Source organism: Micrasema longulum, unplaced genomic scaffold (genome assembly GCF_059751315.1).
Source record: "Micrasema longulum isolate JH-2025_06_02 unplaced genomic scaffold, ASM5975131v1 h1tg001285l, whole genome shotgun sequence".
NCBI lineage: Eukaryota > Metazoa > Arthropoda > Insecta > Trichoptera > Brachycentridae > Micrasema > Micrasema longulum.
This window is the reverse complement of record NW_028278472.1, coordinates 33,013-54,728: the sequence shown is the minus strand read 5'-3', so window position 1 is coordinate 54,728 and position 21,716 is coordinate 33,013. Positions and strand designations below refer to the sequence as shown.

The window sequence follows — 21,716 nt, the reverse complement described above, 5'->3', positions numbered from 1 at the left end:
AAAAAAACAAAATCGGTCGAGTTTTGGGATACGGTAAACGGGACAATGAAACGTCGATTCTGTCGATTTTAGCTAGGCATAATCAGTCCGACGTGCAGTTGTCTTTTTGCACAACATCAGGGAGGCACTTGCGAGAGAGTGACAGAAAAACAAATTTATATTCATCAAAATTGTGTGGCACCGTATATCCTCTCAAGGTTCACGCGCAAATAATACTTCATGTCAACTTTACCAGGGGTGCTATTCTGAACCACTCTCGCGGCACGAGAAAACAGTTTTTCTCGTGCATTTTGCATGTAAATACACGAGATAATACGGCCGCGAGAGCGTTTAGAATACTAGCCCAGGAATAAAATTACACTGAGAGGCGTACTTATCTCTACTTTATTTTTTTAAGGTGTGTAGCCATTAAGTCAAAAATAATAAATACCTTGCATGTATTATAGTGAAATTTTATATAAATAATAATTATATGGAATTTCGGCCTACCATAAAGTGTTGTATGAGAATGAGCGTCTATAAATGAATAATTTCACTAACATATTTATGTGGAGTTTATTATTAACTGAACTAATTATATCAAAGGAAAAATAAAATAAAATGGATGACAATAATACTGGCTGCAAACCTCACTGTTAACGAAAAGACGGACTGTAATGGAAAAACAATTTTATTTAGTTTTGTGAAAGGTTGGGTATATTTGAAGAAAGGATAGGAACATGTCATGGACACCTACCTTTGATATGATGTGAATATTCTTCAATTTCGGGCACTGGATGACAAAATGCACTATGAAATGTAACGATGTTTAAAACGACGTGGGACGATTCAAGAACAATTTATGCGATATAGTGTACGGTCAAAAATGTTGTTTTGTTTTTGTTCTAAATCCAAATCTTCTAATTTTGATTTTTTTCTATCTTGATATTAGGTAGGTACCATAAGGATGGGTCAAGGATGGGAAAGAAAGGTAATTGGCCTGGAAAAACATTGATAAATGCTGTTATTTATTTAACACTCCCCTTGATATATGAATATGAATTGAATTTACGTTAAATGTTAAAAGTCGTTTATAACGTCGAAACAACCGAAATCAACGCCGGACAAAGAGAGTGTGAATTTAGTTTTTCATTCGTTGATGACGTATTGCGTTTCTGCGCTGGCAGACCTGGCACCTGATGTTGAAGGTGTCATGTGTTGCCAGTGGCTCATCCTTTTATCAGAATCAGCAACATCTCACGCTGGATGTCCACAATATTCTCCTTACTCCAGAAGAGGAAAAAGAAAAAGAAAATATAAATTATATCCGTAATTATCCGAGATAGAGATCTTTCACATGACGTTATGCATTTAATGCGCAGAGAAATCATTAATTACTTCACTGACGGAAAATACGTTTAATTAATTGTTCAAATTACTGAAGTGGCAATTTGTTTTATAACACAAACTACGATTTATGTTTATACCTGTCTCAATTTTAAAATTATCATCACGCTTTTTATAATAAACAACATATTAGAATTATTGGAACACCTTTAAGAACCAAGTACAAAAAAGGTATGATGGAACATTCTATCATAAAATAATTCAAGGAAAAGGCATACTACGTGAATTTGTGACGTAGCGGAAATTAAAGAGGAGAAACATTTATTGATGCGGTTGAGATCCATATGATTGAATTATTTAAGCTGCATAATTTTAATAGCTTCCTTGGGGGTGAAATCCACCTCACGTTTGTAAAAATTTGGACAAACTTAAGAAGTCGTTTATTTAGTTATTTCATAATATTTATAGTTAAACAATATTTCTGTACCTCAGAGGCAGACGAATGCAAAAATCCAACGTCAAATGTTGAACAACAGCCTAAAGAATCTACTTTATCTTAGTGATTTCTAATCATTTATAGCATTTATTTGTTTTTTCAGTATAATAATACATTGGCTCTTTCATTATAAGACTTATATTTCTTCATAATCAATGGATATGATCATAAACTGGATACGAAAATCGATTTGTCATTTCATCAAATTCTGGATTTGCATCTGCCTATGAGGTACAGATTTATTCCAAAAGATTCCAATTTTTTTTTTCCTAAATGAAAATATTGTAATTTATTATATAGATAAAACACGAGTGATACTTTAATCCACAAATTTGGAATATCCAGTGACCGGTTTCATCGCTTTCGCGACATCTTCGAGACTGGTATCTTTATTAAAAAGTTAAATGTATTTATACGGAACAGAGGTAAGGATAGATAATTCAAAGTTATATGTAAGTAAATTAAATAAAGTTATTTTTATCTTAAGGATCATTATCAACAAATTTTCTATGGGTTAATTAATGAATGGATATAATGCTATTTTAATGAGTTTAAGTATTTTATTTTATTTTTGGTGTCTCATCCTTCCTGAGTGTGGTTTTGTAAATAATGATTTCTGAAAAACAAAGGGTAAAAAGTCATTGGTAAAATTATATTAAAATGGGTAAAGTAATAGAGAATGCACATGTTTTATCTGTTCATTAAGTAATTCTACGTCGGGTTTATTTTTTAATCTATTAATTTCGAGGATTTCTAATTTGTCAAGTTTATGGCCTTTGGGTGCAATATGAATTATTTTTACATTATTATTATTATTATTATTTATTTTTTTTATATTCCAAATTTGTGGATACTTTATATCACTCGTGTTTTATTTATATAATAAATTACAATGAACTTCCATGAAGAATTTTCACTTACAAACTTAAATGTTTTGAAAAAAATGTGTTCAAGTCTGTTAGTGAAAATTCTTGATGGAAGTTAAAAATAATATATTTTTATATATATATATATATATATGTGTATATAGTATATACGTAAAAATAAAATACATATATATTACTTAAACTCATTAGAAATATCATTATTTCAACTCATAAGTTAACCTGAAACACTTTGTAAATGATCCTTAAGACAAAAATAATTTAATTTAATTTACTCTTATATAATTTTGAATCCTCTATCCTTACCTTTGTTTTGTATAAATACATTGAATTTCTTCATAAAGATACTAGTCTTGAAGATGTCGCGGAAGCGATGAAACCGGTCACTGGATATTCCAAATTTGTGGATTAAAGTATCGCTGGTCTTTTATTTTCTATTATAAAAAAAATAATGATGTAATACCTAATCAAATCCACAGTGGTTAGTTTTGTGATCAGTGAAAATTTGCTATTTTATCGTCTGAACAATAGTTGTTTGAATAAAGAATACTTTTTAATATGCTGTGAAAAAAGTATTGTAAATAATTTTCAGAAAATTGCGCTTTAAAAGGTTAATGCTTTTGTGTGCTTAAAAAGCACTGCCGTAAAATCAATGAGCAATGGTTCGTAATTCACTTCTCATAACTATTTGACGTCTTTTATTGAAATATCGCTTTTTCTTCACTTGCATTCAAGTTCAAAGCGTTGCGAACTGAAAAATAAACGACAAGAAGTTATTTTCTAATATTGTTAGAGAACGCATCAAAGCTTAGAAGAAAGCCGAACGTTATTGTGTGTTTAAAACATTATTTTATAGGAATGATTTCAATCATTAAACCATGACGTACATATAAACGTGGAGAACCATGTTTTTTAAAAAAAATATCTATATGAAGTACAGAACAATAATCTAGAAAAAAAATACGTAAACAAAAAATGTATTAAACATCATTAATAACTCGCACTCGATGGTGCATAGGTAGCCGTATGAAAACACGAAATAAGGCGTCTGTTGATCATCTGCTATATTAGGATAGAATAATTCATTTTACGCTTTTTAAATAAAATAAAAACTATCTTTATTCCAAGTCAACTTTACCAGGAATCAAACCCGGTGCTTCAATCATGGACGGAAAACGTTCCAAACACTACACTACGTGGCAATTTATCCCAATTCGATTTCCTTTTTTAGGATTTTTACCAGAAAATAGATAAACTGAATGTTCCATATACTTAATTCATACATTTATTTATTCATATTTTCATTTCAAATTCCATTTCTATACATATTCACTGTTATTCACCATAACTTTTTAGACTGTGCCCGTATTAAGCCATAATAATTAACAACAGAATATAAAGTTACTTAGAATATAAAAATTAAAAATAATAATCCAAATACCAGAAATACCATTAAATACGCTGAATAAAAAATACATATGATACACTATTAAAATATTTAAAAAATATATAATAATACTTATTTATGGAAATCAAAAAAATATAATGAGTCAGTAAAAAATTGTTAAAATTGGCACTGAAATTTAAACAGAACATTAATGGTTATACGTTATTAGGAAGACATTTTTGCTTGCAAGAAATTGTATTTGCTTTTACGTTACATACATTATTTAATTTTTTTAATAAAAAACAAATATTTAGGTTCTTATGATTTACCCGAATATTTTATTTTTAGGGCCATTTTCAATGAGTTGTAAATAACTCAATATCAGAAAATGGGAATCAAGTTGGGGTGGAGTGGGATTCGAACCACGGACCTTTGAGTCGCGAGTTCGAGACACTAGCCACGGGACCACAACCCGATTTAATTACAAGTCTTCAAAACGATATGTCAAGTAGACGAAAGTGAGCATTTTCGACAGCTGTTTCTGTTCGCATTCATTTGAGGAATAAAGCTGCCGAAGCTGACCGCGATATTTGACTGAGATGCCATGAGTTAATGACTATTGCCGTAAAATATGTAAAGAGCACACATTGTAGACTAATTTGTTTTAGTTTTTTTGGTGTGTCGTCTCGTTTTCCTCATTCGATTAAAACGGACAAAACTTATGTTAACATCTAATAAAATTTGGATACAAAAAATTGAGCAAACGATGCAAAATATTCGTTTTATATTATAAATTTTTCGATATCATAAACGCTTTTGTGGTAATAAATTATTCAACACACGTATTCAAATTATACGGATATTGATGATATTTTTATGCGCAAATAATGCTATCAAACCATCTTCTAGTTTACCAACGTAAATAACCAACATTTGATTTAAATTATCTTCATTAGTTTAACGAGAAATGCATAACATTATGTTATATTATTTAGCACAAGCTGCCATCATTATTTTCTTAAGTTATTTTCTCATTTCACCTCGATAATCGTTTGGACATTATTTGTCTGGTGTCCGAAGAAGACAGCGAATGGTATTATTAATTTCTTAGTGATGCACATAACCAGTTGATGAGAGTAATCGAATAATTCTTAAATGGTTATCAAAATAACCTCAATAAATTATAATTCTAACACGATTAAACATAATTTATCTCAAGCAATATAAAATAATGTATCTAGCAATTTGGAATTCCGAAGTATTATTTGGTCACCTTATTATGTGATTCTTAAAAATATTATTGAAACTGTACAGAAAAAAACCCTTTGTTCTTTGTCATTTAAGTGTAACATGGGCAGAATGTTTCAATTTTATGAAGAGCGCTTGGAGTATTTTAAAATTAAAAAGTTAGAAACTAGAAGACAAATTAAAGATATGATGTACTTGCATAATATAATTCACAATAATATTGATTCAGTGTTTTGTGTTGAAAATGTGTCATTGTACGTTCCCCGTAGGCGTCTGAGATCACCTGATACATTTTACCTTCCAATTTTTACAAACAATAAGACACATTTTAACCCTCTTGCAAGAATTTTAAGACTCTATAACCAAATAGAAAAAAAGTGAACATTGACATTTATCATGATAGAGCAAACGACTATTAAAAAAATATTACTATGTTTTTATTTTAATTTTAAAGGAATAACCCGCTAAGCCTCTATTTTAGATGCTTGTCAGCAGGTGGGAAAGAAGGGATATAGAAGGAGGTAATGAAAAATTCACCACAACATCCAGACCAATTGAGAAAAAAATCTTTCATGGATTTTTTTCTTGCGACTAGCGGGAATCGAACCCGCGACGCCAGTTTCACTAACGGCCGTCTAACCAACTGCGCCACGACGCCTGTCAATTAAATCAAATTTCTTTCTTAAATCAAATCCCTTATCTTTATTTTTGTGTATGTAAATTAATTTGAGTTTATTTGATTACTTCTTATACGTTCTTATTTTTTCTTTTCTTTTCTTAAAAACAAAACATTTTCTTATGTTTAACTAAATTTTATTTCCTTAACTTAATCTTTATTTTTATCTTTCACTTAATCTTTATTTTTAATTTAATTGATTTAATTAAGCTACACACTTACTTTAAATAATTTAAGAAAGACGGTGGAGTTCTATAATTGAGGATGTGTATAAAGAATGTTAGCAATGCTTTGAAAATTGTATGTATTTTATTTATCCTTGTTGAGCTTCCAAATAAATGAATAAAAAATAAACACACGTAAACATTTACAGAGTTATCTGTAACTCGTACAGATTTTGGCTTACTTTAATTTCGAATGTATGTGAATAATAAATTTTATCAAGGAATGTTAATAAATCATTGTATTTAATCACTGTTTATTGGTTTCGAGACGTATTCGTCTCTTTTTTTTCCCAAAATGGTCTTCAAACCCATAGTGAACCTGTGTGAAATCGGCCTGCAGCAAACTTTTCGAAGGGTGACAAAGCAAAGCGAATAGAATGTGAAATCAATGGACATATTTTATTTGTAACTTGAATCACGTTCTGTGCTGAGTTCCCTTGTCATCTTCTGCAAGGGTCACTCCAGCGACTAGAATGTCAGTAATTGCAATTCATTTCTTGGATGAGAATTCTGTCATTACTATAAAGCATAGCGAATAATGCGGGCGTCTATTGAAATCCAGGTAAACATGTTCTTGTCCAATGTTTAGCCTTTTATCATTTTGAAAGTACAATTGAATAACTGTACATAGTTTACTATTACTTACTACTACTAGTAAATCTATTTAAGTAAATACATACAAACTTTAAAATATCTTTTTTTCACTTAAATTTAAATTTTTAATTAACTTTCTTTTATGTTTTTCTTTTTCCTTCTCTTTTTTATACTTTCATAATTAACCTTACATTTTTTATTTTATTTAATTTTATTTTATTTTATTTTATTTTATTTTATTTTATTTTATTTTATTTTATTTTATTTTATTTTATTTTATTTTATTTTATTTTATTTTATTATATTTTATTTTATTTTATTTTATTTTATTTTACTTTATTTTATTTTATTTTATTTTATTTTATTTTATTTTGTTTTATTTTATTTTATTTTATTTTATTTTATTTGGGAATTCAACAGTTCTACTTACATATTTTTAGTAAACAAATATGGTGTATAAACTCAAAACTAATAACAGATTTCCACATAGTATATAAAGTTAGTAAAGAAAATATATTACGTATCAAATAAATACATACAATTCATACATATACAAATTTTATTTTCATGTTCTCAATAATCAAAGATTTTTTAATATCAATTTTAAGAACATTAACTTACTGTAAATTGGGTGGGATAAGGACAAAAATGCTAGAAGAGAGGATAAGGAGTGGAGGGGAGATGTACACATTTATTATTATAATGTCTACTAAGTTACATAATACATTTTTAGTGTAAATTTTAAATCTGACAGAGTGATGTTTGCGTAATCTATGTCTTTAAATTTTGTATTCAACATTGAAAAAGTCCTACGAAAAAAAGCATTTTTAACATACGATGTTTTACTTATTGGTACATGAAACAAGTGGTACTGTCTACAAATCCTGGCTGGCACATGTATTGTTATTAAACCAAGGAGCTCTGTACAGTCAACCATTCCTGTCATAATTTTTTAAAGCAGTAGTTGGTCCGCACACACTCTGCGGTATTGTAGAGAAATGATTCCATGGAAGGTGGAGGCAGTGAGAGTAGATACATAAGAAATACCGGTTTTGTATTTAAGGTACTTTATAAATTTGTTTTGAATATTTTCTATTCTACTTATATATATGGCATACTGGGGATTCCATATCTGAGATGCGTATTCCAAATGGCTTCTGACAAATGTATAATATAATTGCTTTATAATATGGAAACTTCACTGGTCCATTAGAATTAAGTCTAGTTGTGTAAAATATTAAACTTTGTAACTGTACTGTATGTTTCCTAAATAAAAAAAATAATAAACCAAAAAAATTTAATTAAAAAAAAAACGTATTATAAAAACGAATAAGGATAACTAAACGTAATTATGCAGAAAGCCAGTCCTCAATTTTGGAAAAATGAGATATTGGTGTTATCGGGTGCATTAAGGTCAATTCGATATTTTGCTAAAAACAGGCAGGTCGCTTTCATATAAAAAAAAACTGTAATAATCATCTTCTAAAAATAGTGTTGATCGCGAAAACGAAATTTCTCAATTTGCAGAAAACACCCACAAAAATCCTACGGTACAGATGCTGATGGGAGGATTAATGCCCCCAGAAATCTAGTTTTCTCAAATCAATTAAGTGGTTTGAATGAGGTATAATTCAATATTAGATCTGGCCGTTTTCTGCAAAATGCATATTTTAGGTTGTGTGGTCAGCCAGACTTTAAAAACTCGCCAAAATCTAACTTATAATTAAATTATTTCGAAAGTCATTATAACAAACGAATTAAAAAATAAAAAAAAGTGATTCTTTCCAATTAAGTAAACTAAAATAATATGTTCAATACAAAATGACACGACATACATCAGAGTTTTACTATTGCGGGCAGTTTTTATATTTATTTTATGACGATCCAGTATTTTATTTTTATTCATATTTTACATTTTTATGTCCTGTTTTTCTTGAAAAATCAGTATTCGTTACAAATACTGGTTTTCCTTGAAAAATCAGTATTTGTTACAAATACGAGTGAAACCCTTCTGTTATAAATAAAGAGCATTTCGTATTATTATGTATAATATTAAAATGAACAATTTTAACAGTATTCTTTTTTGTCTAAATGTTTGTAGATAAGAACTAGAATCAACCCCCTTGGGAGTTATTTAATTTAGATATTTTAATTTTCATTTGTTGCAAAAGAGAGGAATAACATTTTTGAGAAGGAAATATGAGAGTCTAGGCATTTACAGGGCATATGACCTGTTATTGGCTGGTTTAAGTGGTCACTTTACACACTGTGTAACATTCGCCATTCTACCTATGTTTGAACATCCACATTTTCTCAACTCTTCAATCTGTTGACTTTGGTGAAGTAAAAGAGCTGAAACCTTTATCATGTGGGTGAGATTCATCCGGCTGAACCAATTCACTTACTAGGGCCTGAAAACAAATTTCCATTTTTTTATGCTTCTTATTTTGCAATGATCTCTTCACTTAGACAAAATCCAGACTTGTACACACTTTCTCAAAATGGATTTCGTTTTCGAGAACTTAATTCGTTCATCCAGAACATTGAATACTCTTGGGGTTACGAAAGAGAAATTCCTCTGAGCAAACTTTGTACGTGTTTTTGGAATGAAATAATTCGAATTTCAGGAAAACCTCGTACGGGCATTCTGCTGTGATCTACTCTTGTAGCCGCATGACCAGAAATATGTCAATGATATTTAAAAAAAATATAAAATGGTGTAATGTCCAATACCTTCTTGGATTGGAACAATGTCTCAGATAGGAAATGAATCCTGTGTAAAGAATATACTTAACTAAATTAAAATTCGCAGAGGTCAAGAATTGAAAATTATTGGTACCTATGTTTGTTTCATGATTATATTTTGTTATCTTTGTATTTTTCTGCATTAGAATATTAAAAAGGCACTTACAAATGTTACATTCAAAAATAAATTTTGTTGATTTTTGATGGCTAAATAAATATTAGTCGTTTGAGCGATTAAACGATTTCGTTACATACCAAGGAGTTTTGGCTTCGACCCATTTGATATTTGTATGGATGTACCTACGCACAAAAATGTCCTCTGCTTCTCTTCCTACGACAAATTTACTTGGTGTAGAACACGCGCTGCACGCTAGACCATATTTTCTAGAATCCGCTTACGTCGGTATCGTTTCACTTTTACAGACTCCCCCCTTAACAGCATATCCGCATTGACCAACTCGACAAGTATTGCAAGTAAAGTGTTTACAGTACCGGCGAGTGGTCAGTAAGGCACTTTCATAGCCCCTCGTTACCGCAACACGCCACCTTAAGCAGTGAAACGGAAATTTCCCGACGGGTCAAAGAGCATTCTAGAACGGACATGGCCAGGAAAACTGCTTAGAGAGTATAACGTCAGACGCATTAGCATTAAATTATTGATACTTGTCGATAAATTATTAATAACCAAGTAAATCTGTATGCGTCGGATGCAATTAATCCATGGATACCTATAATACATTGTAACTTGTAGGTAGGAAATTAACTATAATGTCTAAAAGTGTAGCAATTAAAAAACATTAACAATATTTTGACTTTGTCCAAATTTTTGTAGATTGGATTCAAACATCACAAACATCAACAGATAAAATAATTGAAGGAATTAAACATATAAATGTGCATTTCTAAAACATTTACAAAATACTATATGAGTACCTATACCTTTTTGTATAAGAAAAAATAGTACTTATTTCAGATTGGCAGAATTTAACTATTACAAAAAAAATTAGATGTTTTTTTTTAATGAATTCATTAACAAGGTTTAAGGTTCAATTATGGGTATTAGGTTTAAATTGTACCATTCAATTGAATTCAATCTACAGGCACGGTAGTGCAGTTGGTTAGACGGTCAACAGCGAAACAGGTGTCGCGGGATCGATTTTCGTCAGTTGCAAAAAAAATCAGAGAAATACTATATTCACAATTGGTCTGTGTGTTGTGGTGTATTTTCATAGCCTCCTTCCATATCCTCTCTTTCTCACCAGCTGGCAAGCCTCTAAAATAAAAGCTTCGCGGATTATTTCTTTTAAAAAAACATTATTAAGCTTAGAATACATAATATGCATTTTATAAGTTATATTTACGTATGAAAGCACAGCAATTAAATCATAAACTAACTTTCAGCATTTGTTCTCAAGTCTTATTAATGAAATTGATTCAAACGCCACTAATAAGCAATAAACTAAAATAAAAAAAGATTTTTTGAAATCAAGTATTGTTAAAAACCTAAATATTATCTTGAACAGAAATTTAAGTCTGCAGTAATCATTATTCAAACCAATAAACTCTTTATATTGTTTCTGCATCGTATATTATTTTTAAATAAACGAGTTCAAATTTCAAATTAAAATGGCGTCTATGAGATGAAAACTGATTTCTTTTTCATTTTCACTCTTGAATTTCGTTTCGATCTCTTTAAGTGAAATATTTGTAATAGTTCCACGATATTCTGAAATAGCGTGTTTACTTATGCAAAATTACTCACGGAAAATTAATAACTAACGCAAATACCCATTAACGTACGGTTAAACTACCATTACATAAAAAACACAACCTTTTATTATTTACAGTACATAAAAAAAATATAAAATACTATGAAATAACTGGAATTGAAATATTTAGCTCAAGAGAAGCTTCGCGTGAAATATCTATATTAATATTATAACCAAGCACAGATAACTCGAGTTTATGCAATAATTTGTATTTGTTTTGATATAACATCGTAACTAACTATAGTCACGTATTAGCCATCAGCTGAAAAGGAAGTCATGTGCCTGAACATCGCACAAAATATAAAACCGGACAACAGAGGGCAGGGCGCTATAAAAACTTTCCGAAATAGAGAACCTAAGGCAGCTGGCTCCCTTTTCCACACCGACAGCCTCCCAACGACTACGTGCCGATTAATCTTTAGAGCTCATGATTATTTATAATTTTTAAAATTGAAAACTCTGTGAAAAGTTAACCTCTTGTATATAATCTTCATCGCGCATCATTTAATTGACTAATATAAATTTTTCCAACTGACCTTCTCCCAACAAGATCTTTGTTTAAATATCTTCATAATTAAAAAATAAAAGCAAACGAAATTTATTGAAAATTGATGTTAGATTTTTAATCGTAAATTTTATATGTTTTACACAACATACACATTTTAATAAAATAAAAAAATGCATCTTAAAAAAATAATAAAAGAACCATACTTTTTTGAATAATAATATACATAATTATATCCATAAAAGAAGCATATGGAGTTAGCTTTTACACTGGTATGTATTGCCTAATGGATGGAAAATCGAGAGCACAGAAAGTCTTCGATTTCAGTTCAATTGAAATGTCAACTAAATATAACCATGAAATTGAAATATCTCTTTCATATTGTAAACCCATTGTCAACTTGAATGGTATTTAAAATAACGTTTTCCATAGATGCACAAGAAAGTTAATGCTAGAAAGATGTTACATTTATGTTTTTAAGTGTACACAGAGAACAGAAAAAATCACGTGATCTAGATCTAGCACAGAAGTAAGTATGTTGGGGCTTTCTTTAAAACATCGCTTCTTTTGAATATTCTGCTAAAATGCGTTTTACAAACAAAAGAGAAAATATGAATTAATTTGGGTTCGCTTGCCTAAGAATAAATACGATTTATTGTATTGTGGATATGCCATGTATTTTTTAATGATGTTTTGTAGAGTATATTTAGTGATATTTTATTTGATTTATTAAAACTTTTAGAATTTTGTATATTTTTTTTATACATAATAATATTCCCATAAAATATCCCTCACTGAGGTGTCCTGAGCCCAGGGAAACATTTTAAAATAAGTAAAATGAAACAGGCCTTAAATCAGTTATTTAAAATAGTTAACATAATGAGAAAATAAAAACGTAATTAATCTAATGAGCCTAATTATCTTCGTAAACATAATAATCAAAATTGAACAAAATAATCTTAAAAACAAAATAAATTCATATAAACTTGCAGACAAAATTTCGTAATCAGGAAGCAATTTGTTTACCTATTTGGCTTGATCCACTCATCGATCCGTGCGCAACCCACCTCCATTATCCATTTCTTAATAGAAATTTAAAATTGAGAGTACTTACTAATTGTCTTTATGGACAATGGAAGTAGATTGTACACTTTAACCGAGTGGTAGTGAGTTGGTTTTGCAGCATCAGGATGGTGTATCTAATAACTCCTGTATTTGTGTAATGAGATATGGAAGGTAGAGAATAATGTTTGTGTGCGTACAGTAACAGAGCTTTTACATAAAGTTATTTAACAGATGTAACATTAAGATTTACGAATATACCGAGGGAGCTAGTTCTGATTGGGACTCTAAAGATGATTTTTATTAAAGTTTTTTGTGCAATAATTATTTGTTTGATAAATGTGTCATTTGCACATCCCCATCCAATTATTCTTTATTCCAAAACTGATTGACTTAATGCGTGCTGATTGACTAAATGCGTGTTAACAAGTTCTTTTAGGCTGATTAAATTTTTCATAGATTTAAAAAAAGTTTTTTTTTTCAATTTATTTTTAACATGTTCGATTTGGTTATTCCATTTTAAATTCTCATCTATATAAATACCTAAATATTTAATTGAATTTACTCTGTCCAACGATTTACAATTACATTTAATATTTCAAATTTCAAACAAACAAACAAACAAACCATCACGCCGTTTCCCCGTAAGGGTAGGCAGAGAGGATAGAACGCCACAACACTCTATCTTTGCATACAGATCTCGCTTCCTCTACATTCATACATCTTCTCATGCACGCGCGCCGCTTATTCCGACTTTTGACATGTCCATCTTTAAGTATTTGTTGTATTTGGTCATGCCATGTCTTTCTCGGTCTTCCTCTATTTCTGCATCCATCAACATTCGCATTGTTAATATTCTTAGCCGTTCTCTCGCTGTCCATTCGTTCTACATGTCCAAACCAGCGCAGAGCTCCTTTCTTGATTTTGTCGATAATGCTTGTCTCAGCCTTACATAATGTACGGATCTCAACATTTGTGCATCTATCGTACATAGTTTTACCACACATTCGCCTGAGAGATCGCATTTCGACCGCATTCAGCCAACTTTCATCCCTGTTTTTCCAAGTCCATACTTCGCTCCCATACATCAGGGACGGGACCAGGACTCCGTTGTGAACTGCCAATTTTGCCTCTTGTGACAAGCATTTATTTGCCAAGGTCGATTTAAGTGCACCGTTCACTCTGTTCCCGGCACTCACCCTCCTTTCAATATCTTTCTCAGTCATTCCAACCCTAGTGAACATACTTCCCAGATACACAAATTCCTCTACTTGTTTTAGTATAACTCCATTCACAGTGATTTCACATTTAGTCATCCTTTAATTTCTTTCATATTTAGAATTTGGTTATTGTTGTTACAGCTGTTAATAGTTAAGGAAGGATTTGGATTATAGATAGTTTTATAATTAATTTTAAATGTTATGTATTTTGTTTTTGAGTGATTTAGTGTTAGATTATTTGAGTCTAACCATTTTTTAAATAAGTTTAAGTCATATGCATGTTGTTAAATTGCATAAATATACGGTGAATAAAATAAAATAAATGATCCCGAATGGAAAACACATCGGTACTTAAGTGCCTAGAAAATACCTAACGTTATATTTATTACTATTTTATTTTATTTTTAAAGAAATATTTGCGTTCTTGTGATTTTCGCAAATATTTAATTTTGAGTGCCATTTTCAACGAGATGTAAATAACTCACTATGAGAAAATGGGAATTAAGTTGGGGTAGAGTAAAATACGAACCACGAACCTTTGAGCCGTTAGTCCGCGACACTAGTCACGGGACCATAAACTGATTAATTATTTAATATATTCCTTATATATGCATGCTTCAACTTTCTATTATGTTGCATCCCAACTCAACACATGGCTCTTGACCTCATAGGAATACGTTATTATTTTTTTGTATTTTATTTTTTATGGTTCACAAACAATAAGCAATCGATATGACATTGGTATAATAACCACAAATTGTTATTTTAAATATTGATCATCAATTATATGTGGACATAGAATGCACAAATATTGAAAAAAAGTTTAAAATAGATTTTTTTAAATTGCCTTGCTTAATTGAATTCTATGATTGTAATAAAAGTTATTACAATAAATGATTACTGACAGGTTATTACAAATTATTTTACCTAACTAACATAAGTATATATTAATATTTGTATTCGTTATATCTTTAATCTTCGCAAATTGTATCGCACGCAACTACACTGGCTCAGTATCAGGCATAGAAGAAACATTCACATTCTATCACTTCTTCACAATATTTTAAATAATCCCACTTCGCCTGTTTATCTGAGAGAGCTCATCCAACCTCTTTCACAACACGGACTATCTCTTCGTTCTAGTAACGAGAGAACCCTTTTAATACCCTGTCATCGCTCTAATTTGTTTGCCTCCTCTTTCTCAGTAGTAGCCGCTCGATTGTGGAATAATCTAACATCTAATGTTAGAGACGCCCCTTCTTTATTTACATTTAAGTCAAGATTGAAACGTCACTATCTAAATATTTAAATTGTTCCTTTATCCTTCTCCTTTCCTTCCCATCCCTCTCCTCTCTTCATAGTATAGTGTTGTATAAAATTGTAAGATTCAATATGTCCATGTATTTATAATTTTGTCAAACTGAACGGTTTGGGTAGGTAGGAAGAAATTGCCTTAAGGCAATATGCCCGCCCTTATATGTATATTTATTGTATATGTATATAAAGTGTCAAATAAATAAATAAGTGACTATTTGAATTTATAAATTGCGTTGCAGTTTTCCTATAATTATTTAATGTATCGTTAAAGATATCAATATCAGCATTACTTTCTACATTATTATACAATTTTAACAAATGTGATAATGCATTAAACTGCGCCATATTATTATTGAAGGTCAGAAGATAAAATGTTGTATACGATTTCAATTGCCGACAGGGGACATTTAGGGGTACATTCTCTGAACAAAATATAGATTTAACATAACAATAAATTATTTTATAAAGATATATCAAGTCTAAAATCTGACTCCTACATTCCAACTTGTCTAGACCAAAATATTTCAGGCGCTGATCATTTATTTATTTTTTGCACAGATTCAATGAAATCAATGTGAGTTTTGTAATATGGTGACCAGACTACAGATCCAAATTCCAAATTAATACGAACTGATAAATTGAATAAACAAATTATCGATTATTCAGATTTCAAAGGTTTATATATCCTGATTATAAATTCTAACATCTTTCGGGCTTTTTTTTAAATATATATGTTTTTAAATGTTATATGTACGAGTATGTAGTAGAACTAGAATCCTGGACGAGTGTAAAAACAGTCAAAAGACTCGATGGCTACTCTCAGATAAAAATCGTGGAAAAGGAAATAAGTGGGGATAAGTTGGCCACGTAGTAAAGTGGTTTGCCCATTTGCTTATCATGCTTGAGATCCTGGGTTCTATTCGGTCGATGAACATATTGATTTTTAAGTGGTTTAACACGGCAATATTTCACTCTCCCACTTCGCTGATAAGAGGGTTTGTCGAAATCCCTGCATTTTAGAGTATCAACTTAAAACTCAAAGTAATCGTTCGACATTATTAAGATATAATACTCTCCAATAGTACGAGTATTTGCCTCTTAAACATTGTTTCACTGATGCGTAAGATGTCGATATCCAAAGTGATAATGTTCAGCTGTCTGGCTGCTCTTCCAATCGGCATAACCAGAGGCTGGTTGGTTTTAGAAGCCGGGAGGTAAAATAGTCTGGGCTGACGCTGTCAGAGTAAACCATCAGAAACATAAAAGTTAATACGCTCTAAAATGGCAGAGATCTCGACTAACCCTCTTATCAGTGAAGTGGGACAGTGAAATATTGCCGTGTTGAACCACCTAAAAATCAGTATGTTTGTCGACCCTGGCAGGAATAGAACCCAGGATCTCAAGCATGATAAGCAAATGGGCAAACCATTTTACCACGAGGCCTACTTATCCCCACTCAATTTCCTTTTCCACGATTTATATCTGAGAGTAGCCATCGAGTCAAAAACACTCGTCCAGGATTCTGGTTCTACTTCACTTTTAAAACTGTATTCTTTATCTGCCCGGACGCACACATTAATATTTACATGAACATCGTGATTTGCTATCTATGTCGTTCTAATGGGAAAATAAAACGCAACATTCGCTTAAACTGAGATGCATTTAGCAAGAAAATAGTGTATATTTTTTTTATTTTATGTCAATGAATCTGTGTATTTGTTTGCTGATAACCCGTACGTTCTGATTTAATGCACTAGACAACAATATAACTTGCTTAGTTTGACCAAAAATGTTTATTGTGATCGAATGCATTATTTTCACTTGACAGTAGTAAATAAATATTTAATCCCGAAAACTCATGCAAGCAGGCTTTAAAAAATACATTTTTACTCCAAAGTTAAACATTGCTTGTTTTTTTTTCAGATGGGAACCAAAACAATCATCTTTTTCTTCAGCATCGTCATATTGGTGGCGATTTGCAGTTCAGCTGGAGTAAATAGGCATGCCAATATAACGACATGGAGGAATTTCGTACGACGTACCGCTTTGCAACCGAAAACTACAAGAACTGAGCTCCGAGTTGCTAAAAGTCTTAATCCGGATGATACTCAGACATTAAATGTCATGACTAAATCAGGACAGGTTGCTCAACTTATTGTCAAGAAGAGAGACGGCAAAGCGAGTACACCCAACCCTGAAATAACATCAACGACAACAGAACTAGCGACGACAGAAGCCGTAGTAAACGCGACAGAAAATATAAATGAAGACACTACCCCCGAACCGTTTATCGCTTCTCAGCCTTTATTTCACGGTGACTTCAAACCAGTCCGTAGTAGTGATTCAGAAGGTAGAAAAATGCAAGATGAACCTACTCTAGATGATGACATTAATGATAAAATTACCAGTTACAATAAATATTACCTCAACCAACAAAAAACTGATGATGATTCTGCAGTCGTTAAAGCAGAATATGGCAATTGGTCTCCTGTTGTATCGGCATCATCACCTTTAAAAGACAACGATCAAGATGAGGGAAACGCGAAAGATGAAGATCCAGAAAGTTTTTCAGTTTACAGTGGAAGTGATAGTGGAAATTTCAAGTCCCCAGTGTACATTACGTCAGCAAGTTATGCCGAGAGTAGGTCACATTCTAAACCTATTGATGAATCTTCCAGTATCGTTACCAAGAATGATAGAAATCCAGTACACATTGAGGTTGTAAGCACCAAAGTCAATGAAGATGAGATAAAATCTTCTTCAGTACCACGACCAGTGTATATTCAATCCGATACAATGTTCATCAAAGGTGCTCAAAGTGACATCAACTATAAGAGAGGAAAATCAATTTTAAAAATCGGAAGTGATGGAATACCTGAAATACATGGCATTAGAATGCCTGATGATGAGTCAGATTCCAAAACTTGGAGGAACGCTAGAGTAATAAATGGAGAGCTCTACCCATATCCCGTTGGTTACAAACCTTCAGCCGCTTTTCCGGAATCTGGAAGTGGTAATGATGAAGAAGTCAAAAGCTTTGGTCCTTTCATGAAAGAAGATAACTTTCCGGAAATAACGCAAAGGGGAATAGGTCCATTCACAACAAACGATAATTTAAGACCAGAAGCCATGCCGCTAACCGATAACATTGGACCATTTTTAACTAGTGACAACCCAACATATAGCAAAAAAAACCTTATTGTGAATGATTACTTGCGCAAAGGGTACGGACCATTCACTAAAACAGATAATTCTCGAGTTGCGAATTCCAAGCTGATTGAATATATTAAGCAAATTAATGATCACGAGTTAAAAAGAGATTATTTTGGTGGAAGAGCTTCTCGATCTGAAAAGGAAAATAATGTCAGATTTCCCGATGCTTTACAAAGAAGAATGCTTCAACACCCTAGTGAACAAATATACCCTGCTTCACAAATGTATACTCCTAAAGCTGAAGCTCTTGTAGCTTCGGTCGCTACTAGTGACGGTACTCGTAATCCTGTATTACAGTATGCTCATCCTGAGCTTGGTGTCCAACCAGCAAAAGCAAATAAAGATAAAAACAGAGGCGATTTAAGCAAACCTCATAAGGTTGTATATTATACAAATGATCCCCATAGTGATAGATCTCCTTTTTCATCGGAACCAGCTATGTCTACTACTGAAAACTATGAAGTGAGTGATGATTATCTAACACGGGATAACTATAGACACAATAAGTACTACGACAATACTGATTACAATTTTAACAGGTACAACTACTACCGTCCAGAGTTCGGCAAGCCTCAACAGATATATGCATACAGAAGGGTGAAAGAACAACCATTATGGGATAGAATAACTGATTCTATGAAAGATACTCTGCAAAGTGGAATAGATTCTATGCATCAATTTACTAAGCCAGTTCTCGACATGACCAAACCTCTTCTTGCGCCAATTGTAAAGGTTGCTAAACCTGTAATGGATCCGTTGATCGAAGCAACTCACAAAATATCTCAAAACTTAGGATTTACTCAAGCTGGTCATCCATATAACAGATATGCAGCGCAAGATAAAATAGGCACTGTAGCAACAACGGGGTCTGTTCTCTTACCAGCATTAGGATTAATGGCAGGCGGTGCTGCTTTGGGTCTCGGAGCAGTAGCCGTCGGAAGATATTTAGATGTTGATATGATGAGGAGTGCGGGCATGAGTAAAAATATGATTTTGAAACAGCTCGAAATGGAACATAAAAGATCTTTAGACCAAGCTCATTTTAATTATTTGAGATCGCTTCAACAAGAAGACGCTGATAAAGAGGATTTGATGAAGCATAAGGTATATAATGACAACGTAAAAATGCCGAGTGAGAATGTGTTTGTTATTATGGAAGCTCCAAATACCAGAAAATTTTCCTCGTCACAGTCAAGGAGATTTAAAAGAAGTACTGATTTTGGTGAAGGTAATGATAAACGCGAAGAAAATTTTCTTAATGACAACATTGGTGAACTAGATCTAGAAAATAATGAATACACACCACAAAATGATAAGTTTGATCAATTCGTTGATGTTGTTGATGTTTATAATGCCCCTACAGATATGAACAAGCACGACATTCTTTCCGATGTTCATAAAATTATCGACTATACAGATGCATACGACCAAGAATCGCCGAAGACTCATTCAATCACGAGGCGGTCTTTGGATACGAATGAGGAGTACTTTCTTGAAGAAGACGATGTTATGGAGAAGATGGTGCAGAATCTGGAAACTGATAGAATAGGACAAGGGTTGGCCAGTGACGTTCTTGCACACATACATAGGACGGATTGGAGCAATACTCCCTGCGCGAAGAAAACATTTTGTGAAGTTATGGCAGCACAACCAGCTGACGAACTTTTCCAAATGGAGAAGAAGATGGACTCCTTTTTAAGAGTGTAAGTCAAAAAATAAATTCTTATTTAAATTAGCGTATACTTATTTCAAAATTCATCTACTAGTCAATTAAAAAAAATAAAATTACTTATAGATTTATTGTTGTATTCAATAAAAATTTTACCGGGTATCTTTCACACGAGAAGTTCATGTCTGAGATAAGAATAAGTATGTAAGCACACATTTTTTAAGATAACGCTTTTTTATAATCATCATTTTCCTTTCGCCCCAACTGGTGCATAGGGCACGGCATTGGTACATCGACCGAAGCGTGCGTTGATCATTTTGATTATATGAAGGTTAGATGATAAGTCTTACGCTTCAGGTGCCAGTCGAGAGACTTTGAAATTCCGTTGTGTAAAAACACATTCCTTTTCATCCTTTCTTTAGATCTTGTGGATCTGTTTGAGCCCTTATTTTCTCTTAAGACGCTGACTGTTAGCTATCGCGCCACCTCTTCGGGGATATGCTGGGAGTATTCTTCTTTCGGGATTCCATTGAAGTGGGAAACGTAGAAGTCTGTCCTCCGCCATTTTGTTGACATGTTTATTCCGGTACCGCCTTTCTTGTTTTCCCCATCTTACAATCTCTATCACCCAACTTCCAACCTCTGACACTGAAAAGTATTGTTTCGTTAGTAGAGTTTTTTCAATCCGTTATGCAAGTTCATGACTCATATTATTTCCTAGTAAGTCATGTGAACTAGGTGAATGCAAGCGTGATATATTGTATAAGAACAAAAAGCAGAATTAGATTATTAGGTTTCAACTTCAATTTAAAAGTGATTAGCAAAGCACAAATAGTAATAACTAAATAGAAATTTTAAAGATAAGGAATAAAGACATTTTATCTGTATCTACTGTAAAAATTTGCATTTATAAGTTTTCTTTATTTTTTAAAGAAAACCATTATGAAATTTAGGATTTGTATGATATTTTGCATTAAAATGAACTGAAAACCCACACCTGAGGTAAGGTTTATAGTTCTTTACGCGAACAAAACTAATTGTTTAAATATTATTTTAATTACAAACCCAACCTAACATAGATCTAAATTTGTCGCAATAGAGAGGGAAAACATTTGTAAGGAGGGAATATGGAAGTCGAATATGGGAATATGGAAGTAGGTTAAGAAAATGTGGATGTTTAAACATGGACATACATGACAGGTCAATAGCCCTGTCAATGCCTAGACTTCTATATCCCCCTGTCAAAAATGTTTTCGTTCTCTGTTGCAACAAATTTAGATCAAATAACTCCCTAGGGAAAAAATTCAGCCTGTCCACAAACATATGGAATTCAAAACATTGTTGATCGGCCTAACATAAAAGCTGTCAGTATAAAAATCAT

General features: G+C 31.9%; 1 protein-coding gene across 1 annotated transcript in view; it reads left to right on the top strand.

Moving 5' to 3' along the window:
* LOC148276079 (uncharacterized) overlaps positions 1–20,386 on the top strand; it is a 43,474-nt gene extending 23,088 nt beyond the window's left edge. The window contains exon 2 of the mRNA XM_088234786.1: positions 17,377–20,386. Coding sequence (XP_088090912.1) covers positions 17,377–20,373 — 2,997 coding nt within the window. The 3' untranslated portion in view covers positions 20,374–20,386. The remainder of the gene's footprint in view (positions 1–17,376) is intronic.
* The last annotated feature ends 1,330 nt before the right edge of the window (positions 20,387–21,716 follow it).